Source organism: Suricata suricatta, chromosome 10 (genome assembly GCF_006229205.1).
Source record: "Suricata suricatta isolate VVHF042 chromosome 10, meerkat_22Aug2017_6uvM2_HiC, whole genome shotgun sequence".
Classification (NCBI taxonomy): Eukaryota; Metazoa; Chordata; class Mammalia; order Carnivora; family Herpestidae; genus Suricata; species Suricata suricatta.
The window spans coordinates 98,752,039-98,772,767 of record NC_043709.1 but is presented as its reverse complement, the minus strand read 5'-3'; the positions used below and the strand labels follow the sequence as shown (position 1 = coordinate 98,772,767).

Below are 20,729 nucleotides of genomic sequence, written 5' to 3'. Positions count from 1 at the left end.
GAGGCCTTTTCCCTTTGGAAGTGCATTAGTTACCTAGGAAACCTTAATGTCATTTTTTATATGAGTGGAGTTTGGTGCAGCATAAAGTTAATTTATAGGGTGGTTAGGAATTCATGTCATGACTGGTGAAATAGGAGACTTTATTATGTTTTCTAGATCCACCTGTGTGGTAGGAATACATACCTTCCCTCTATCATTATGGGTAATTTCTTGAAACATAATTATGAATATATATACTATTTCACAAAATGAGTTGATCCATTGTTATTCAATGCAATTCATCATAATGTTCAATCTAAGCCCTAGAACATAATTAGCAATAACAACAAACCAATAATATACTAGGCAATCTGTTACAAGTTGAAGGACATGGTGGAATTTCCTTTTACATGATGAGGCAGTTCTGCTGTACAGACAAAGAACGAAGAAGATGAGATTCTGAAATCCTTCAACTATGTTTTTCATGCTCTCTGAGGCCCACATTAAGAAACTGTATTAATTCTAAATATGTCCACTACTTCATTCTGCTAAGTTCTTTCTAAGGGGAAAATATTTAACCATAAAGCTACATTAATGAAATGTTTCAAGACGGCTTATAAGTAAGTAACAAAGAGGACATTCCAGAGCTTTTTCTAAAGTCTGAGATCTCCCATTCATGTGGTTGGTAGTGTTTCTGGTAGAAGGACTATCAGACTGTGAGTTGGTGCCTTCATTGTGCCTTGACTGTTGCTGAGTGTCTTAAATCAATTAGTTCATGTGGCCCCCATAATACTCCTACGAGGTTGGCATTGTTTCTGCCAATTACAGACAACTTCTGAGAAGTTCAGAAACCTGTCAAAGACACAGCTACCAGTGAAAAAATAGAGCATTGAATCTAGGTTTGAACAATTCCAAGACCCATTCTTTCAATGAGTTCTACTTGCTGATCAGTTACTACCTTTGTTTTGTTGTTGTTGTTGTTGTTGTTTATTTGCTTTTGTTTGTTTGTTTCCCTGGGGAAATTTATGGAGAAGCCAGGGCTTTAGCTTCCCTAACTATTAAATGTAGGGGGTGGAGTGGGGGACACAGAGGCTGATAGAGTTAGATCTGTTTCCCTACTCTGTTTAGATTATCTCACTATACTCCACACCTTTGCCTCTCTTAAGGTATAGTATGATGTTGATAGAGCAAGGCTGCACTTTCTCAAGATGATGGACATTTTAGGGAAGACACGGGCTCGCTGAATAAACATAAAGTCACTCAGTTTCTACAGACATCTGCACCCACTTTGAAAAAAAAAAGAATAATGGCCCCCATGACTCTTCAGGGTATTTGGGTGGAGGTGCTGATTGGCACAATAGCTCACGTGACTGTTGATTAATAATGCTACAGTTAGAGTGTGTGTAGTAATGGGTGGTTAGTCAGGAATCTTTTGAGTGCCAAAGTAACACACAGCCTTCCTGGGTCCTTAAATTCGCAATCCCTATGCAAACACCTTTTGCAGGCACTTTAATTGTTTCAGAAACATAGACTTTCAGCTCCAGAAGCTCAAGCAGCTGTCTGAGTCAGTGGGGGTAGAAACGGATGGACTGGGTAGAGCAGAAGAAAGTAGGTGCAAGCATTCTGCAACCTCTCCACAGTGCCCTCCAGCAGCAGAAGAGGCAACTTGCAGATACTTTAAGAGAGGCTAAGGTGTGGAGTGTAGTTTAGCAATCTAAGGCAGGAAAAAGAAACACACAATGGGAGAAGACAAACACTCAAGGCTAGCTGTATGGTGCTGGGGAAAAGAACCAGGTTTGTCTTTGTCATTTGCGGTCACAGAGAGAAGAGTCTGTGGAGGCCATTTGGTTCAATTCTCTCATTTCCTGGGTCACCATGTCATAATGAATTAACTGCATGCCCCTATTGCACAAGACCCCATCTCTTGTCATGTGCTGAGCAGCTCCTGTAGCACCCAATCCATTTAACTGAAACATCCAGTAAATCAATACTATTTCTCACAAGGTAAAGGCATAATTCATTCCAACATTTCCATTTTGTTTCTGTTCAGTGTTTCAACCACAGAGTGGTGCTATTGCAAAAGATAAGGGTGGGCAGAAAACATGCTTCAGAAATTTGCTTTAGGAGAGATTTTGTAAGGGGGCTTTCAATCACTGGATCTAGTTCCTGCCTTCCCAAACAACTTTCAGGGAGAAAAAGAAAGTTCAGCAACCTAAAACTACAGTCAACAGATGGATGGCCAAAGCCATGACCAAGGAGTCAACATGGAGTGAGGAGATTACTTGGCTAATCAGAAAAGACCTAGTCCTAGATGGACTTCCACACCCAGCACTGTCTCTGGGGCATGAAATCATCAGTTTACTTCCTAGTTCTGTTCTTTGCTTTAGCTGTCGGTATCACTAAGCTATTCCTCTACTTAGAGAAACAGATTTGCTTAGAAGTCCCAATGTTCTTCAGTTCCAAAAAAGAATCTACATTACATACAATTATCTTTTATTCTTCTTAAAAATATCCACCTTCTATTCATTTTTCAGGCCACCTTCCTCTTTGATCACCTTATTACTCTTGGAAGCCAGGAGAGAGACCTGGGCATCAATTCCTAGTCTTCTTTAGAGAGGAGAGGAGACTCTTTAACTCTGAAACAGAAAGGAAACCAGTGAAGGAAAAGGCAGCTTGCTGGCTCCAGGGGGATTGTCTGAAAAAGGTCTTCCACAAAGGAAAGGACCGGTAGCTCTCCATTTGGAAAAAGTGAGGAAAGTGAGGAAAATGCATCTTTTACCCTCTGCTTCTGTATGGTTCTCTCTCTCTTCCTCTCTCCTTCCCTCAGCCCCTCCCTCCACCCACCCCCCCCCCAAGGCACTACACATATTTGGCAAGATTAAGGTGTCACCTCTCGTATTACAAGGCGTGCTGATTGCACGCAAAGACAGACCCACCAGCACAGGACAACCCCCCCTCCCCAAGTTGGAAAACAATACAAACTCTTCCTGTGATTGCCTAGGTCCTGGCAAAGTGTGGCGGCCAGTCCGCGCACAGCATCTGCAGAACAAATCGGGTCTTAAACTCACTGCTGCATTTTCTTCTTTTTTTTCTTCTGATTTTTCAAATTTAAGTTTGCCCCCTCCCTTCCCCTCCTCCCTCCAGACTGCCAGTGACCGAGAAGCTGCAGGCGGATCAGCCCGCACATGTTTTTAACCCATTCCTTGCTGCTGCTGCAGCTAACCTCTTTCCCTGCAACCCTCGGGTTACCGGAGGACCTGGAGCTCCAGAAAGGAGCCCCTAGAACTTAGCCAGTGGAGCCGAAACTGGGCCTGAATCATTCGTTTGACAGCGGAGGTGGGGGTGAAGTGCGGGAAGTGGGGGAGGGCAGGGAGGCGGGCCAGAGTGCTGGGAGAAAACCAGAACCCAGCAGATCACGCCCAATCCAAACCTTCATGGTGCCGTGTGTGTCGAGTGGAGGGGACAGCTCGGCAGCTTAATCTGGTCCGGAGGAGGACCTCGACATTTTGGCACGAGGGAGTCACTGAAGGAGGACCCCACTCTTTCCAGGGACTGCCGGAGGTGCCGCCCCAGGGCCTCAGTGGGCGCTTCTGACCGTTTTCGATGTGGCAGCCTCCAGCAGCCAGGATAATGATGAGGCAGGTACAATCTATCTAGTACGCAGCCCCCAGCCTCCCCATCCCTTCCTACCTCCGCTCCGACCCAGCAGCCTCTCCCTGCGTCGGGTTTGGCCTGATCTGGTAGGCGCAGCGCCGGTGCTTCTCCGTGTTTGACCAAATTCTCAAACAAGTCAAAGGAATTTGGATTTTTTGAACCTGGACGCTGGCTGAAACATAGAATGGGTTGCTTCTTGGACACCTAGGAATGGCAGGGCGCGACGAGACTGACTACTTACTTGCTCCCCTCCCCCAATCGGGCGTGAATCAAAAGGTCCGGACAAAACGTCCTGGGGGCAAGGAGTGGCAGAGACTGCAGGGAGGAAGTGGTAGGGGGCTCAGAGAAGGGAGTTCGTCACTCCCGGGCCCGGGGAGCTGAGCTGAGTGGGTTGGGAGCACAGAACTCCGCTCCAAGGATTTCTCGTTGACCCCTAAGCGACAGTCTCTCCTCTCCCCACCCCCCACCCCCACTTCTCTCAATGGCAAATGGACGAAAGCAAGATGACTTAACTCGGTAAATTTAGAGAGAACGATCTGAGAACTAATGGGCAGCTAAAATTATCGCGAAATAAGAGATTTTGCCCCCTCCCTCCCATCCTTTCCTCGAATAATCTGTGGGTGGGGGAGTGAGCGTCACAACTTTCCAAGCGCTACTAAGAGGTTTGTTTGTGGCTAGCCTTTTCGGCTTCCCAGCGCTGTCCCAGCCTGCAGACTGGTGGGTGCTGGGCCGGTGCTCAGCTGCCGGTCCCCATCCTAGTTTGGAAGGAAGGGGCTTAGAAGTTGGAGGCTGGGAAATGGGAGTCTCGGATCCATACCTTTCTCCCTCCACGTTCACGTTCACGCTCGCGCAAATACACACACACACACACACACACACACACACACGCGCGCGCGCGCGCGCCCCTTCTTAGGTCCCCCTGACCCCCGCCTACCCCTACCTACAAGATGTTTTTGACCGCCTGCACAGCGTCCTGGGTACTGGTCCCCGAGAGCAGCGAGTTCGCTGGGGAGCGATTGTCCTTGGGCGTGTTCGCGTTGTGGGGTGGGGGAAGGAGTGACGGGTGGGCTTGATAGGAGGTGGGGAGAGATCTTGAGCTGGAGGGGTCTAAGGTTAGGAGGAGGAGTTTGCACTTTAGACCCAAGCCGCCTAGGGGAAGGGGCAAGAAGGGCCCTTCTGCCTAGAGAGGAAAATCTTAAATAAAAAGAATAAAAAAAGATCAAAAGGAAGTTTTTCAAGAAAAAGAACAAATTAAGACAGGCTGACGACATTAACATGTAAAATACAGTGAAAAGTTGAATATTTCGTTTTTTCCTGGATCTCTAAAAGGGGGTTACTGAAGCAAACTCTTAACTTGGAAGGTTTTGGTGTTTTTCTTTGAGAGGCTAGGAGAGATGGCTTCGTCGCCCCACCGCCCCCCACGCCAGCTCGCAGTCGGAGGGGCACAGGGGCTTGCGCTGGCCTGAAGCGCTGCGGCCGGGCGCGGGGGCGGGCGGCGCGGCGCCGAAGGGGTTAAGGCGCTGAGCGCAGAGCCATCTGGCCGGGTTGGCTGGTTATAACCGCGCAGATTATGTTCTCGGGACTCAGAGTTGAAGGCTCCTCTCCCTACCGAGCAGCTCCGCGCGCGGCCCCGCGAGAGAGCCCGGCGCAACTACTTTCTTCGCGTTTCTTTCTTTCTTTCTTCTCTTTTTTTCCCCCTGCTGGGTAGTGGAGGCGGCGGGGTGGGAGAAACTTTGAATGACCGAGTTTGCATCCACCTTTCTCTTCATGTCGACGTCCCTGGAAACAGTCACACGGATGCCATGGTTACTTCTGCCACGGTAAGGGGAGGCGGGCACATTGGGTGGGCAGGTTCCGGGGTGGGGGGTTGATTAGGGGGATTTTCAGTGGCCTAGCGCGGGGGTCCCCCAACTCCGCACCCCGCCCCCACCCCCACCGTGCAGCTCTCACTCACTTTCCCGGGCTTGTGCCTTTCCCAAAGTTTGCGCTGGGATCTGCCCAGGCCGAAGCGCAATCGCAACCACCCCCTCCCCACCACACACACACACACACACACACACACACACACCCGGACACTCCTCCCCACCCCTTCTCCCGTCCCTCGGCTGCCCGAGAAACCGCTCAATATCTGGGAAAGTGATCAGGTTTAAGGGACCTGAACTGGAAATGGGGGCGGAGGCGAGGGGAAATAGGGACGACGGAATGGCAGTGAAGGGATTCAGCAGAACCGCCCCCCAACCCCCAACCAACACACCCGTCTGCTCCAGCAGCGAGGGCTCCCAGTGCATCCTGTAACAAAAGGGGGTGGCAGACAGATGCCGCGCTGGGAAGAGGCAAGCGTGCCACCGCGGCTCCCCGGCACGCGCCGGGCGCCCCGCTTCCAACATCGCCGGGTTCCCTGCGGGCCTCCCCCTCCCCGGTCCCGGGCGAGGGCTGGGGGGAGGGGACTCGGAGCTCCGGACTTGGACTCCCGCTTCCGAGTTCGGGGAGTTGCAACTCCCCGCCTGGCGCGGCGTACCTGTCCAGGAGTAACCTGCCTCTTCCGAAAGCTTTTCTCCGCAGTCGCCACGCATCCTAGGCGCGTTGTGGCCAGCGCCCGCCCCGCGGCTACTCCGCCCTGGGTCTCTGCGCAGATGTAGGAGCTCCGCGCGCACCGCGTGCATCTGGCATCCCGCGAGGGAGCCGCAGGCAAGCTGGCCGGGCAGTCTCTGGGGAATTCCTCGCGGTTTCTGCGAGCCAGCTCTCGGAATTAGGGGCGGCGGTGTGGGGAGGCTGGGAGACTGGGGATCGGCTGAGCTAGGTCGGAGTCAAAAAGACGCCTAGGGGGCCAAATTGCCCCAAAGTGCTACTCCCACTCCAAATGAAATCTGGGACGCTTGGAAGTTGAAGGTGTGGGAAAAGAGGGGTAGGGGTGGAGGAGGGGACTCTGGTGCTTTCGGGCGCGAGTGGGTGCGCGGCAAAAGGCCCTGCTTCTTGGCGGGGGGGGGGCGGGGGAGGCTGCTGCTGCGTTTCTCAGCTGCGCTTCAGATGCAAGGAACTGAGGCCCTCGCGCCAAGCCGGGTGGGGGCTGCTAACTGGTAAGGACTCCTCCCATGTCTGGGAGCATTCCAGGTGGAGGAAACCTTGAACTGGGCCGCCTCCTTTAGACCTCTGGCGGCGGGCGGCAGGTTCAGCGTCGGAGTGGAGGCAGCCTCCTGGACCCAGCCAGAGCGCTGGGCTCAGAAGAGGAGAGCTGGGACTCCTCGTGCGGGAAGGGGGGGGGGGGAGCGCACCTGTTTATGTGTGTGAAGAGCAGGGGGTGGAAGCTGGGAGGGGTGGCCAAAACGCAGGTGGGTGTCACTCCTGGAGCCTATCAGAAAAGGTGCTGGACGACCTGTTTTTTCCATAAAGGATGTCCTCTCCCAGCCTCCAGACCAGAGAGCAAGGAAAACATTTATGCCCTCTGCCCTAAACGTCAGGAGGGGAGAAAGTTGTAACATAGAGGGAACTTCGCAGTTGGTTCCGTTTTCCCTACACTCAGAAATCTCCAGCATACTCCGCCTGCCCTCCTCCTGCCCCCAGTTCCGTCCTGACATGTTGCACAAAGAAAGTGGAGAGGTAGAATTCAGGGGACAAAATCCAACCGCCTCTGCCTTGGGCTCAGACACTTAGACCTGGGTATGGTGTTGGGAGTGGGGAGGGAGAGGAAAAGAAAGCAGGCTCTGTGAACAGTGTTGGAGGAAAATAGCAAGTTTGAGGGCCTGCAGCAAGGAGTGTGTAAGATTTTGCATTGGTAAGGATGGGATTGTAGCTGGAAGTGGAGGACTGGACTCTGTATGAAGGGGTCTGCTTTGCTATGGAGGGAGATTGGAACCCTTGGGTGCTCTGTGTGGTCAGGGAAGGGGATTTCTGGAAAGTCTTTGCACCAGGGTGTGCACTGCGGGTGTCCAGAGAGCCGGAGCTCCACCTGCTCTGTGTGCAATGGAGGTGTGCGTTTCTGAGGAGTCTGTTGGATGGGCATATGTGTGACTGGCAGGAGATGAGAGCATGTGGGAACATAGGTGTAGCTAATGAGAAATCTGTGCCTGTGAAGGGTGTCAGAGCAGGAGGAGAGGTACAGTGTGTCGAAGACAGATGGCTTGTGCATGCCTGCACAGACACATGGAGTGGGTGTGGCGTGGGAGGGTGGCTGTGTGTAGCAGGGAAAGGTGGACGTTTGTGTGGAAGGTTGGGCTCCTGAGGATTACAGAAGGGATGGGGGGCGCGGGGAGAAATTATCTGCAGAGGGCAGAGTGTGAACTTTATGAGTGTGCATCGGGAAATGTGACTGGGATGGCACTGGGGTGTGCAGAGGATAGGAAAGTGTGGACTCAGGCACTCATTATGGAGAAACAAGGCATTTGCAGAGAAGGATGCTGGGTTGAGTTTTGCCGTCTCCCCCTCCCTACCTCTTCAGAGAGGAAGGAATTGGACAAGGCTTAGAATGAGGGCTATACATTTACGGGGCAAAGTCCTGTGTGCGCACACTAGGTAAGGATCAGGGGGGATGTCCACATAAGATTGGAGTGAGCTGAGGAATATATTTTGCATTATGGTGGCAGAGGTGCATGTTCTATAATGTTATATGATGGGTTTCTTATTTAATAGAGAGATACCTTGTTACCAATATTGATTATTAATTAATATTTATGGAATGCCTACTGGATGCTAAGTCCACTACTGGGTACTGGAGCATGGCACAGAGCCCTGGAAAAATGCCTTCTCAGACTCAGCTGACTGCTGCAGTTTTGACAAGAGGAATGAAAAAAGAGCTGGATACCAGTTGAGGCTTCTTCAAGAACCATAATTCAGTCTAGGGATGTTTATGGATCTTAGGGACCAAAGGGAAGCTGACTTGAAATGTATCTGTGGTTTTGTAAAAAGGGGGCACAAAGAGAGGGATGATGTCTGGTTTTGTGTGTTGGGGACACAGCTGAAGGCTGTTCCTGGTCCTCGTAGTGGGTGTGGGCTGGGGGTGGGGGTGGGGCGGGTGCTGTGATCCAGGTCAGAAAGCAGGTCCTGATACACCGGAGGATTGAGTTTCTGGAAATGTGCAGTACTTTCTCACTAGCAGGAATGAGACTTGATATATCGGGTTGGGAGTCTTTATTAATCTTTGATGTTTTCTGGGCTGTAAGTGTATAACTAACCCAGTGTGCATGTATGTGTGAGTGTACAGCTAACCCAGTGTGCGTGTATGTGCACACACAGACACACACAGAGTGAGGCTGAAGTTAAATAACTAAGAGAAGGTGAGCCAGAGGATGGGAGGAATATATGTTCTGGCCCTTGTGAGGAGGTAGGGCATATGTTTTTGCAGGAATTCTGTGTGCCTGAGGAAAGATGAAAATTGTCTTGTATGCTCAGATGTGTATTTTAAGTACAAAGGGATAGATAAAAGAAGGGCTGTAGGCTTCCTGAAGCATTTGAGGAGTGAGGGAAATGTGACATTGGTTGTGATCATACCCTGAGCCAGCTAGTGAACAGAGCAGGAGGAGGGTGCTTTTGATTGCACATACCTGCTCACCTGGACCCGGTGATAGGGAACCTCATTTTTTAGGTTCTAATCATGCAAGGGCATATAACTGGGGAGACTTTATTTGACTCCTGACATTTTAAAATTCGTGACATCAGAACTGCGCCATTTTGAGGGTCTACCTTAGTTTTAGGTGATATTCATCTGCATAAGAGAGAATTGATAAATAGGGTGTGGCCATTGGTCAGAAGACCTGGTGGCAGACATTTCAGAGGATGGTGGGAATGCCTTGATTCTAGTTCACTTGTGCCCTTTTGGAGCAGTGTGACGGTGGGAAAAATGTTCTAATCCCAGGAATGACTCAATGAGAAGAAAAGTTCACTCTGCTTTTTCCCCAGTCAAAGCTTGGTGTGATGAGGAATGCAAAGCTTTACTCAGAGGTAAAGTCTCATTGAATATAGGCACTAGCATGTCTGTGACCGTGGTAAACATGGGATCTGTATCCCTTTGCAAGTTGGCAAAATAGTCTTAATGCCTACTGCATGTCTACTGCTCTTGCACTTTGCAAAGAGAACTTTCTGTAACTGCCTGTTTATTCACCCAAGAAATGGAGGCAACCTGACACTGCAGTTGATGGAAATCAGTATTCATAAAGGGTCCTTGAACTATTCTGAAGAAAGGTGGCCCCCAAATCGAAATTTATTATCAGAGACATTAATTAACATTAATTATATGTTAATTATCAGAGACATTTTCCTGTTCCTTACATGAGCTGTGTAGATGACAACATGAAAATAAATGTGACTTTGAAAACAGAGAAAATAGTAATTGTCCTGAGTATATTTGAATAAAAGAGGAGCAAAGTCCAGCCACTCTCGGTTACATTGAAGGTCTGTTTTGCTCTAGGTTGTGGGTCCTTGGAGCCAAGAGCCTGCCTGGTAAGAGGCTTTGGGTGTGTAAAGTGCTCTGCGCCCAGTGCAGCAAGTTGTTACAGCGTCTTTCCCCAGAGACAGAGATGGAGGCATAGAGAGGCAGGAAAACCCACTATAGCCTCCAGGTCCTCCCAGAAGTCAGCACATGCTGTCAGCTCCTGGCTCAGAGTCAGGCTCCCATCCTGGAGTTCAGTGGCCATAAATAGTCAGGAGCTAAGCTATTTCCATGAGGCACTAAACCAATTCTGTTGCTTTTCTTGGCGAGATTGGGCCAATTAAGTTGATTGGAAGAGGTCACTGCTGATGGGTCTCACATTCCCCAGGCGGGACAGGCCAGCAGAGTTTAATTACATAACATTTCCCATCCCTGCAGCTCCTCTCCCAGATGGATCAGATGTTCCGGCCTCTCCTCTTCCCCTCCATTCAAGACAACTAACTGCGCGGAGGCTTCTGCTCCAGGCTTCTTCAGACCTTTCTCTGAGCAGTAACAGTGCTCTGGCTCCAGTTGGAGGGAATGTAAATCTACAAGTTGGCTGAAGTGAGAGAGGGGAGTCAGGCCGACACAGAAAATCTTTAAAACCCACTGCCCTGCTTCAAGACCTCACCAGCTGCTGTTTTACTCTTTAATGAGGCAGGCAGTTTCTGGCGGTGGAGATGTTGAGCTAATGACCATTGCCAGGCTTTTAGATTTACTTTTATTTAAAATTGAGTCTGTTGGAGAGGAACCAAATCTACTAGAGACCAGCGTAAGCCTTTTGTGGTGCTGCTGATAAGGTCTGTGGATGTACTTTGTGTGTGGACAGACATGTGCAAAGCCAGAGAAGAGCAAGGGAATGTGTGTGTGTGTTGGGGGCCACGTGATCTCAGGGATGGCCGTGGGTGGGCAGGAGGTGTTTTCAGAGTTTATGTCACAGGTGGTAGGTACATGGCTGCCTGGCTCAGATTACAGGATCATCATATTGCTTCCTTGCAGAAGGGCCAGCTGATGGGAAAAGTTGGTAGCTGCCTCTTTCAGATCATTTGTATACAGGGAAGGAAGATGTGTGAATTTTTAAGACCTATGAGGCCAGTATAGATAGTACCTCACTCTAACCTGAACAGATTTCTATTAAGACCAAGGCTGGATAAAGGTAAACCATAGAGAGCTCGCCTTAGAACACGTGAAAGCACATGTAGATGGCCCAAGATCTTTAACGTATTTTTTTTGTTGTTGTTGATAGTTTTCTGTAACTCAGCTCTTCATTCTACCTAAAAATATGAAGGGGCTAGAGAGGGCACGCCCCCCCCCCACCCCCCGGATAATCAGAACGCATTGGCTGTTTCATGTCCTGGTTGATGCCACAGTCTTTTTCAAGCAGTCTTAATTGGGAACCACCAGAGGCTCTCTCTGGCTCTCAGCATCCTCACAAAACAAACCTTTCAGTACAAGTGTAACTTAGCTGGAGAAGAGCAGATTTTGAAGTGAAATTTGGTGTGGTCTGTTGTGATTGCTCTGTTTAACAGCATTTTTAGAAAAAGACTCAACTCTTTTATGGATTCGTTCAGTCAGGGTTCTTGAAACTCTTAAGGTTCTTGTTCATTTTAAGGCCAGAAGTGTAGGAGTAAATGGTAGCTTACCGATCTCAAAAGATCTCAGGCTAACGAGGTGATGTTAAGCAGCACAGGGCAGCAGAAAGCCTGCTGACTTGGAGGTGGGGGATCAGGCTTGAGACTCAGCTCTGTCACTACCAGCTGTTGTTGTGTGACCCTGGGCATTCTCTCTAGACCTTGATTCACCCATCTGTAAAGGAGGGGCTTGATTTAGAAGATCTTGAAGTCCCATTCCAATTCCACCATCCTAGGATTCTACAGTGGCCCCATCCTCCAACACAATTGGTGGCTTGCCTGGAGTGCATCTTGGCACAACCTAAATGAACTGCCGCTTTTCATCTTTGGGGAACGGCTTAGTCTAAGGCAAAAAGGCATGCAAAGAATTTACCATAGTGTTCTGTTTTGGCAAGAATGCTCATGAAGTTGGCTTACCCTGCACAGCATGTACAGAGCTGAGAGGGGTTGGGATTGGCTTTCAGGTAGGCCTGATGCAAATCATCCTGCTTCTCCATGAGTGCCTTTTGGTGTCAGTGTTCTGACTAAGACAAGTACCCACCTTTAAGATGATTAATGAGGATTGGGACCCCTGGGTGGCTTACTCAGTTAAGCATTCACTCTTGGATTCCGCTCAGGTCATGATGTCGTGGTTTCATGAGTTCAAGCCCCATGGCTTTGTGATGTGATGTGATGGTAACACAGAGCCTGCATGGGAGTCTCTCTCTTCCGCTCTCTGCCCCTTCCCCACTCATGCTATCTCTGTCTCTCTCAGGATAAATAAATTTAAAAAGATTTTTTTTAAAGAAAAGCTGGCTGAGGATGATTGATGACAGTGAGGATGGTAGTTGGTGTCTGAGTACTTACTGGGTCCCAGGCGTTATTACAATTGTTGCCTGGCAGTATCTCCATGCCCAGGGTGATCTCATGTACAGATGGAAAGACTGAGGTGACATGAGGGTAAGGGATATGCTTACAACGGTTACACAAGTAGATGTTGATGTGCTGGCTTTCCATCCTGAAGCCCAAGGCCATCTCAAGTCCATCACCTGGCAGTCACATTCTGTTTTCTGTGTTCTGTGATATCATCCAGATTAGAGATTGTTTGATTGCCCTCTGCTGCAGTTTCTCAGCTCACAGGGTGACCTGCTCCACTGGAAGGTTCATTTTCATGTGCAAGACAAATGTTGAGGCTTTTTAGTCACCTGCTGGCAAGCATGTGTCAGATCTGTCTTAGCTCCCATTGGCCCTCCCCCTTTACTTCCCATTCTGTTGACAGGGGTATCTGCCCTTCCAGAATGGGGGTATTGATTTAAGCAACAATTGCCTCCTTGTAAACTCTATAAGATTGGAGCTGGACATCTGGTTTTGATCCACACGCCCACGAGAGGTGGTAGGTCCCAGCATTCTTGAGTCCTGCAATGAGGGTTGCACGCAATCAAAGTAAAAGAGGGTCTGAGTGGAGAACATGAGGGCGCTTCAGAATTTGGAAAAGGGCTTTCCCTGATAGGTTCGGAAATGCCCTCCACTTAAACCAGGGCCAAAGTGGATGCCAATTTCTTGCTGAAAGGTTGGGGGCAGGGGTTCCTGCTAAGGACTGGGATCCCCAGGCTGGTTTGATGCAGGGCATGGCAGTTGTAGAGCCCCAGCCCTGGCACTTGCCTGCCACATGCCCTTCTCTGGGCAGTACCAGAATGGGGAAACCAGAGGGGTGCCAAGAGTGCATGTTGCCAGTTCTGAAGGATGTGACTGCAGGCTCTTATTTTTCCTTTTCCCTTTAGCATTCCCCCTCCCTCCCATCACTACATTTAAGGCAATTAATGAGAAAGACTTTGTTCTATTGCTAAAGGTATTTGCAATATGCAAATGACTGTACCACTAACTTAATGCTTCTGAGATTGTGGTTGCTCAAAAATATGTATCTATTTTATTTTAAACAACTTTTCACATGTAGGGTGATGCTTTTCTTCTATGTAAGAAGACATAACCCTTTTATTTTTATTTATTTATGACAGCCAGATCCTTGCAATTTACTGCCTCCTCTCCTCTTTCTCAGTCTCAGATCCTAGAATTAAAAAAAATACTCTCCTCCTCTGGCTCTAAATTACACCTTAGGGAATGTATTTCAAATGTGTAGTCTGGGATCCTTTCCATACTATGTCTAGCAGACCTGTTTCTGATTGTTCATAGGGCATGTCTCTTGCTTCCACTGGGTTCCAGAAGAAAATGCAGGTCTGGGAATCACCTGATAGCCACCAAGTGTGCCCCACAATTGGGAAGGAGCCCAGCTGTCCTGATACCTAACTTCTGCCTCAAACAGCTTGCCCCATCTCTCCTGACGAAGAACACTAACTAGCTTCATGACCTGGAGCAAATCACTCTCCTTCCTTGGGCCTCTGTTTTCTTTTCTGGACAGAGAGTGAATTGGATTCAGCAGAAGGTCAAAGGACCCTGCCAGTTGTGACAGTTCACATATTGTGATTCTGCTGCTCCCTAAGCTTCACTGTGGCCCGTGCCTGAGATTTCCAGGTATCCTTGCTGGCCTGGAGGACTTATGTGCAGAAACGTGGAGGGGGTGGAGGAGGAAATTAAGTTATGTGATGTCAGATAAGTTATTGAACATATGGATGAGTGTATGTTTATAAAGTGCTGAAGAAGCAAGCTTGCCAGATTTGTGGCAGATCTTGGATTGGAAGTTGGGAGCATAGAGAGAGGTTTATAAGGGATAAAATAGTCTGTGGGTAGCATAATTCAGTAAGCTAAATCAGAAGGATCCTTAGCTATGAGCAAGAAGACCAGACTCCACCCTCTTACTCCAGCAGAAACTAACTGCAATTTGAGGGGGTCCCTGAGTCACACCAGGTTTCACTTTCCTCATGTGTTAAGTGAGAGAGTTGAGGACTACTAACTTTACTGATCCCTTAAGGCCTTCTTGCCTCATCCTTTTTGGTGGGAATGGGAGATTAGTAGAAGAACCTGGATGGATGGATGCCTAAGGAGATGTGGCTTAAATGTCATAAGTGGCAGAGGTATTCCTCCCTACTTGAATTTGAGATGTCCCTGCAGGATATATTTTCTTTAAAATGTCCTCCCCTCCTTCTTCACCAAGGCTATGGAGGTCATCCCTCACATCTTTACCTTCTCTGGGAAGCCTCCTTGTGTTCTCCCGAGAGCCCGCAGCTCCCTGCCCAGCCTCCCTGTGTTATAGCACTTTGCAGGCTGGGTTTTATTTGCATTCTTACCTTTCACTAGAATGTGAGCTCTGGGAAGAAAGGGTCTGGTCTTTTCATCTTTGTGTCCCCCAGCACCTTGAGAGCTATAGAAATGTGTTGGTGAATGAATGCGTGACAGGCCATCCTTGAGCCCAGGCTGCAGCACTAAGAGGCCAGGCTCAGAGAATGATGCTTTTTGCCAGGGATCCCAGCTCTGTTTTCTGTGTCTCCTTTTGGCCTGTCCCAAAGCTCAGGTCGTGACACTCACTGCCTGCTCAATGAGAAAGGCTGTTCCTGCTCCCCTTAGAGACTCCCCACCCCATGTCTTAGTCTGCCAAGCTCTTCTGCAAATTTGGGCTCTTGGTCACAGGTGAGTTGGCTGTCATTATATGTGAATTAGGACAATCCATCTCTAGACACTTGGAAAGTGCATGTATAAAGGGTATTCAATAAACATTGTGTTGGTGGCTGCCGAGGAACAGGCTCTGTGTCAGATATTGGAGAAGATGCAGGTGAGTGCCATGCCACTGACCTTGAGGATGTAGGAGCTGGTGAGGGAGGCAGAGGGGTTACATCCTTGTGCTCCAAAGAGGAGCAGTGTGAAAACGGGCGATCAAGTGCAGGGCTCCTGGCTGTAGTGCTGTGTTTAAGCGTGAATGATGATCGGGAATCTTCTGGGTCAGGTGCTGTCTTCCCTTCCGTAGGGTAGTGGTTTTCTTGTCCCTGAGTTCCCAATGCCAGGCCATGGCTCTGGCAGTAGATGCTCAGAGCCCATCGGTATGCATGCCCGGGGTTCTTTGTGGGGAAAGTTTGGGGAAGTTGCGTGTTGTACAGGTGTTGGGGCTTGGTAGATGTGTAAGTGTATGTGCTCACAGGTGTGCTTTCCAGAAATTTCCCAGCTCCTGGCTTCAGTCTGCACAGACAGAGGAGAGGGGAGATGCATCTGCTTGGAGCTAGCTCACTGTTTCTCCCTATAGCCTCAGTGCTTAGCTATTGTCTTTGTGACCACAGGGACAGACTGCCATCTACTGTCCACTTCTGTCCTTTGAGTCCCTCCTGCTAGTGAGCTCTTTAGCATTTTTTTCCCCATCCTGTTTTTAATTGGTCCAGATACCAGGAGAAAGAGAATAGACAACAAATCCTTACTTAGTAATTTCTTGGGAATTTATGAGGGGCCTTAAAAAAAAACATAACACATCTGTTCAATGTTTTTCTTATCCGCTTAACAAGTGTTGCTTTCCGGGGGGGTGGGGCTCCTGCCTTCCTGGTTTTTAGCCACCATGCTAGGCAAGACACCAGGTGGAACACCTCGAGGTGAAAGGCAGGGCCCCATCCTCAGGAACCCTGTAGTCTGTTTGGGAGTCTGGGACAGACTACAGAGAAATAGACAGGTGGGGGCAGGAATGTGGGATGTGTGTGGGAAACCGCACATAAGTGACCGGGGCCAAGGAGGCTTTGAGAGTTTGGAGGAAGGAGGACTCCTTGTAGGCTGGGGTCATTGGGAAGACACATAAAAGAGAATGATCAGGTCTACTTTTAGCAACTCCAGGGTTTGGTAAGAGTCTCCTGAGGGAGGGGCACCTGGGTGGCTCAGTCGGTTGAGCGTCCAGCTTCAGCTTAGGTCATGATCTTGTGGTTCGTGGGTTCGAGCTCCACGTCAGGTTCTGTGCTGACAGCTCAGAGCCTGGAGCCTGCTTCAGATTCTGTGTCTTCCTCTCTCTCTGACCCTCCCCTGCTCTCACTGGTTCTCTCTCTCTCTCTCTCAAAAATAAATTAAAAACATAAAAAAGAAAAAAAAAAGTCTCCTGAGGGAGCTACCTGGTGTCCTGGCTCTGAACTGGGATTTCAGGGACCCACAGGGCTGTGACCTGGGGCTGTGGTCTTGCTGTCTGAGGGCCACTTTGTCCCTGACCCGACATTACATGCCACAGTTGCATGCTGTGGGAGGTGGCCCCTGCTGTCCAGCCTGTTAGGAAGCAGCAATGCCACAGTGCCACTTGGATCCCATGCAGGGAGGGGCACCTCCAGATGTGGCCCCGCCTGTCCTGATGACCCCACACACAGTGGGAGAGAGAAGTTCCCCGAGGAATCTTGGGTCCTGCATAAACATAAACTCAAAGAGGTGAATGACTTCATGAGGCATCTGCCACACTCCTCCCTTCCATCCCTGTCCTGGACTTTTCCTCTGAAAATCTATCTGCTTGAGTCAAAGATAACAGCCCCAAAAGAAACTGCATCAATACCCTAGCCTTAGTCATAGCTCGAGAGTGGGATTCCCTCACACTAGAATTCAGCCTACCTTTGCTTTTATAAGGGAGGTGTGTTTTGTTTTTTGTTTTAAGTATGTGTGACTTTTTGATGGTTGTGGATTAAAATGGGAAAAAGATGTTTTTATCACTCACCCTCATACTCTCCTTCCCTCTCTTTCTTAGCATGTAAACAATCACCAAGGAAACCTTCAGTTCATTTCATGTTCTTGTCTTGTGGTGTGTGTGTGTGTGTGTGTGTGTGTGTGTGTGTGTGTGTGAGAATAAGAAAGAAAGATATTTTAGATTGTGGTCTATTAGCAAGTCTAGGAAATCAAGCTGAATGTGGTTGGGTTATTGGCAGAAGAGACCTCAGCTTGTCACTCTAATCCTCTGATATTTCCCTTTTACTTTTTGGCTCTTGTACGAATAGGGAACATGTCTTCCCAGCACCCCCTTCAGTGTTTACATCTCCTTTTGGGGGCTGCTGTATAAAGTTACCATCTGTCTGCTGCAAGTCTCCTGGGTCTTTGGGGGGACCACTTGTCAGAGGCACAGTCAAGGATAGAGCCATTCGAGAAGGTCCAGTTTTTTACTAAAGAGGAAAAATAATGTTGGGGGTTTGGAGAAGGATTCCAGTTGTTTTCCATGTGTTTTCTTAGGGGCACAATGATGTCTGAGACTGTTGTCCAAAGAGAAATAGTGAGCAGGGGCTACAATAGAGATATAAAGGAAAATTCCTCCAAGATCAGCCAGTATGGAGGGAGATGATCAGTTCGAGCCAAACAAACTCAGGACATAGCAGGGGGGACTTTCTGATGGCTTCTGATGTGATTTGTAAGCATCCAATGAAAGCAGGGAGAAAAGAGTTCCAGGGGAGGAAGCAGGTGGGAAGAGGCTGCAGGATGAGAATAACAGGGACCAGAAGAGCTGAGAAGCCAGGGTAGGTGGTGCCGTGGACCAGTGTGGGATGCTGTGTAGGAAGAGGTGTGGCGTAGGCAGGACCCCACGGGGCGCTCACTCCTTACCCCAAGGGTGATGGGGCACTACTTAAAACTTGGAGTTAGCCCTGGACAGGGCACGGTCAGGCTTCTGCTTCAAAAAGGATCACTCTGGCTGCAATGTGGAGGACGGCTCTTACTATACAGTTGTTCAATAAAGACCTGACCATCGGTTGGATTGATGCAAGGATGAATAAGCAAACAAATGCATGGAATTCAGAGGAGGAGCCTAGCTTGATTTGGTCTCTGGCAACTCTGACTATGCTGGCTGGAGGAGATAGACGATCCCAGCCTGGGAAGATGGGGACAGTGCGCTGATGGGCATGGCTCTGATTGTGGGCAAATAGGAACTAAAACAGGAACTCGTAATGCTCAGAATTGAGGGTGCTTGTCAATTTTTCTTTTTCTATGCATTTCCATCTTAATTTGAGTCCATTTACAATAAAAAAAGAAGGTGGTTTTTGGAGTTGCACCCCAGAAACTGACTTGCTCTAGAGAAGGCTGCTTGCATTGCAGACCTTTTTACAGGTGCAAGGTGGAATGTCAACAGATGTCAAGGTTCCTGAACATCAGATCCGCCTATACATGATTATTATGAATCTGTGTGTACATGTGTGTTTCAAAGTCTCCTCAAAATACCAAATTCCACAGAACCTCTTTGCAAGAGGTTCTTGCAGCTTTCCTCAGTACTGGATCTATACAGAGAGTCACTTGCAAGGTCACATTGTTTAGCTTATTATAAGGAGAGTGTGTGTGACAGTGACTCAGATAGACCCGTGGCATGCTGTCCAGCAACTTGGGATGTGGAATTCAGAACTCCCCTTGGTCAAGCCAATGAGAGCTCAAGGGAACCTCAGGTGTCATCTCAGAGGGCTTTGCTCAACAGAGATGACCCCATGTTCTGGCTGTGCTGATCTCACTTTGCACTTGGACATCTTTTACCTTTGGCTTGGTGGTTGCTCTGGATGACATGAAGGCCAATTAAAGTTGAATGTCTAGACTTGAGACAGAGGCATATGTATTTTTTAAAACTTACCAGGGAATTCCAAGATGCAGCCAAGATTGAGAACCCCTGGCTTACAGAACTGGCCCACTGAGCCCCATCTGTGCCCATCCTCACCCTTGGTGTGTTTATGAGGACTTCTCACCTAGTTTAGGATGTTAGGGGAGTTTGGGCTGAGCTCTCCTACTCCCTACCTATCCAGCATTTGCCTCAGAGAATGGGCATCAGGAAGCAGATCGGAGATAATCGGCAGGTTCTGAAGGGTGCCACCATGCCCCATCCACTGGCGGGGTTTTTGAGGGTGAATGGTGCAGAGCAGAAGAAAGAAAGGCTAACATTCCCAGGACATTAATGCTGTTCAGGCACTTTGGTATATATCATCTCATTAGTTTCCCCAACAGCCCTCAGAGGCAGGTGTTATACCAGGTTTCCACAGTGCATTTAGGATGCAAAATGGTTTGTGGTCTCTGAATGGTTGGATTTCTTCTTGGGAATATGCATCCCAGTCAGAGACCCTCCTCTAGTCTTAGCTGTGGATCAGGGCTCCTGATTTCTGCACTGATGGCTCAGTGGGAAAGTAAGCACCTATCTTCCCTCTCACTCTGTGGGATCCAGCCCAAGTGCCAGTCTTGGGATGGGGCTTCCAAGAGGCTCAGCCTGAGACCATGCTTTAACCAATGGCTTCCATGTCCAAGAACATAGTTGTTCTCTCCCTTGACATTTTCTTGTTAGGAAGTCAGGGCTGGCAAGAGGGCCAGGTTGCAGAGGTTCAGAGAAAAAAGCTAAAACTCAAAGTTTCAAAAAATTAATAAAGTATGAAAAAGTTACATTTCCAACCACATATTCCTGAATTGTAAAGTGGACCATCTGGAATCATTGCAATCTCTGGGTTTCTCATTTACAAAAAGATAGTACTGTGTATGCTGTCAGACATGATGGGGCTGGACGTCTAGCACCCATTGCTGAGTGTGTGCTTCTGGAAGCATTTTGGACTTGGGATTCCTCAGGCAGCAGAGTAGCCTGAGGGTGGTTTAGGAACTATAGTGAGATGGACTGAGCCACACTGCCCAGATGTAAAGGCTGGGGAAGGTGGTTCAAGGAAGGAGGTCAGATGTTGGTGTGACCATGATCTGCAGCATTCGGCAGTGAGGTGGAGACAGGCCTTCGCCTGCACAGGGCACTGCTAAAGGATTGCAGTGTCACAACCAGACACAAGCCCTGCAAAGGACAGTGGAGGCAGAAAGCCCAGGGCTCTCTCTCTCTGTGTATCATGTGTGAGGAACTAAAGCCATTCTTGGCAATGTGCAGCTGCCACCATTCCCCCTCCCCAAATATGCACAGCAGTCACCTTCAACAGTGCCTTTTTTTTTAAACCAAGGGACAGTAATGTTTCAAAGGAGAGAAGAGACTGATGAGCTGAATGAAGCACTTATTTCTGGACTCTGGGCAATTTATGTTGTTTTCCCAAATCTAATGTAGACCGTGTTCATAAGGGACCATGAACTCAGTAGAAAGTTGAGACTATATTGAGGAATATTAAGTACAGTTGTCAGTAAGAGCAGATAAGAGTGGTCCTCCAGTCTCCCCCCTCCCATAGGATTATGCAGGGGAGTTTCAGGAGAAA

At 48.8% G+C, this 20,729-nt stretch overlaps 1 protein-coding gene across 1 annotated transcript in view; it reads left to right on the top strand.

Moving 5' to 3' along the window:
* Nucleotides 1–5,233: 5,233 nt before the first annotated feature.
* The window catches only part of NTF3 (neurotrophin 3), a 69,287-nt gene continuing 53,791 nt past the window's right edge, over nucleotides 5,234–20,729 (top strand). Inside the window, exon 1 of the mRNA XM_029954785.1 lies at nucleotides 5,234–5,453. Within this exon, the coding sequence (XP_029810645.1) occupies nucleotides 5,436–5,453 (18 nt within the window). The 5' untranslated portion in view covers nucleotides 5,234–5,435. The remainder of the gene's footprint in view (nucleotides 5,454–20,729) is intronic.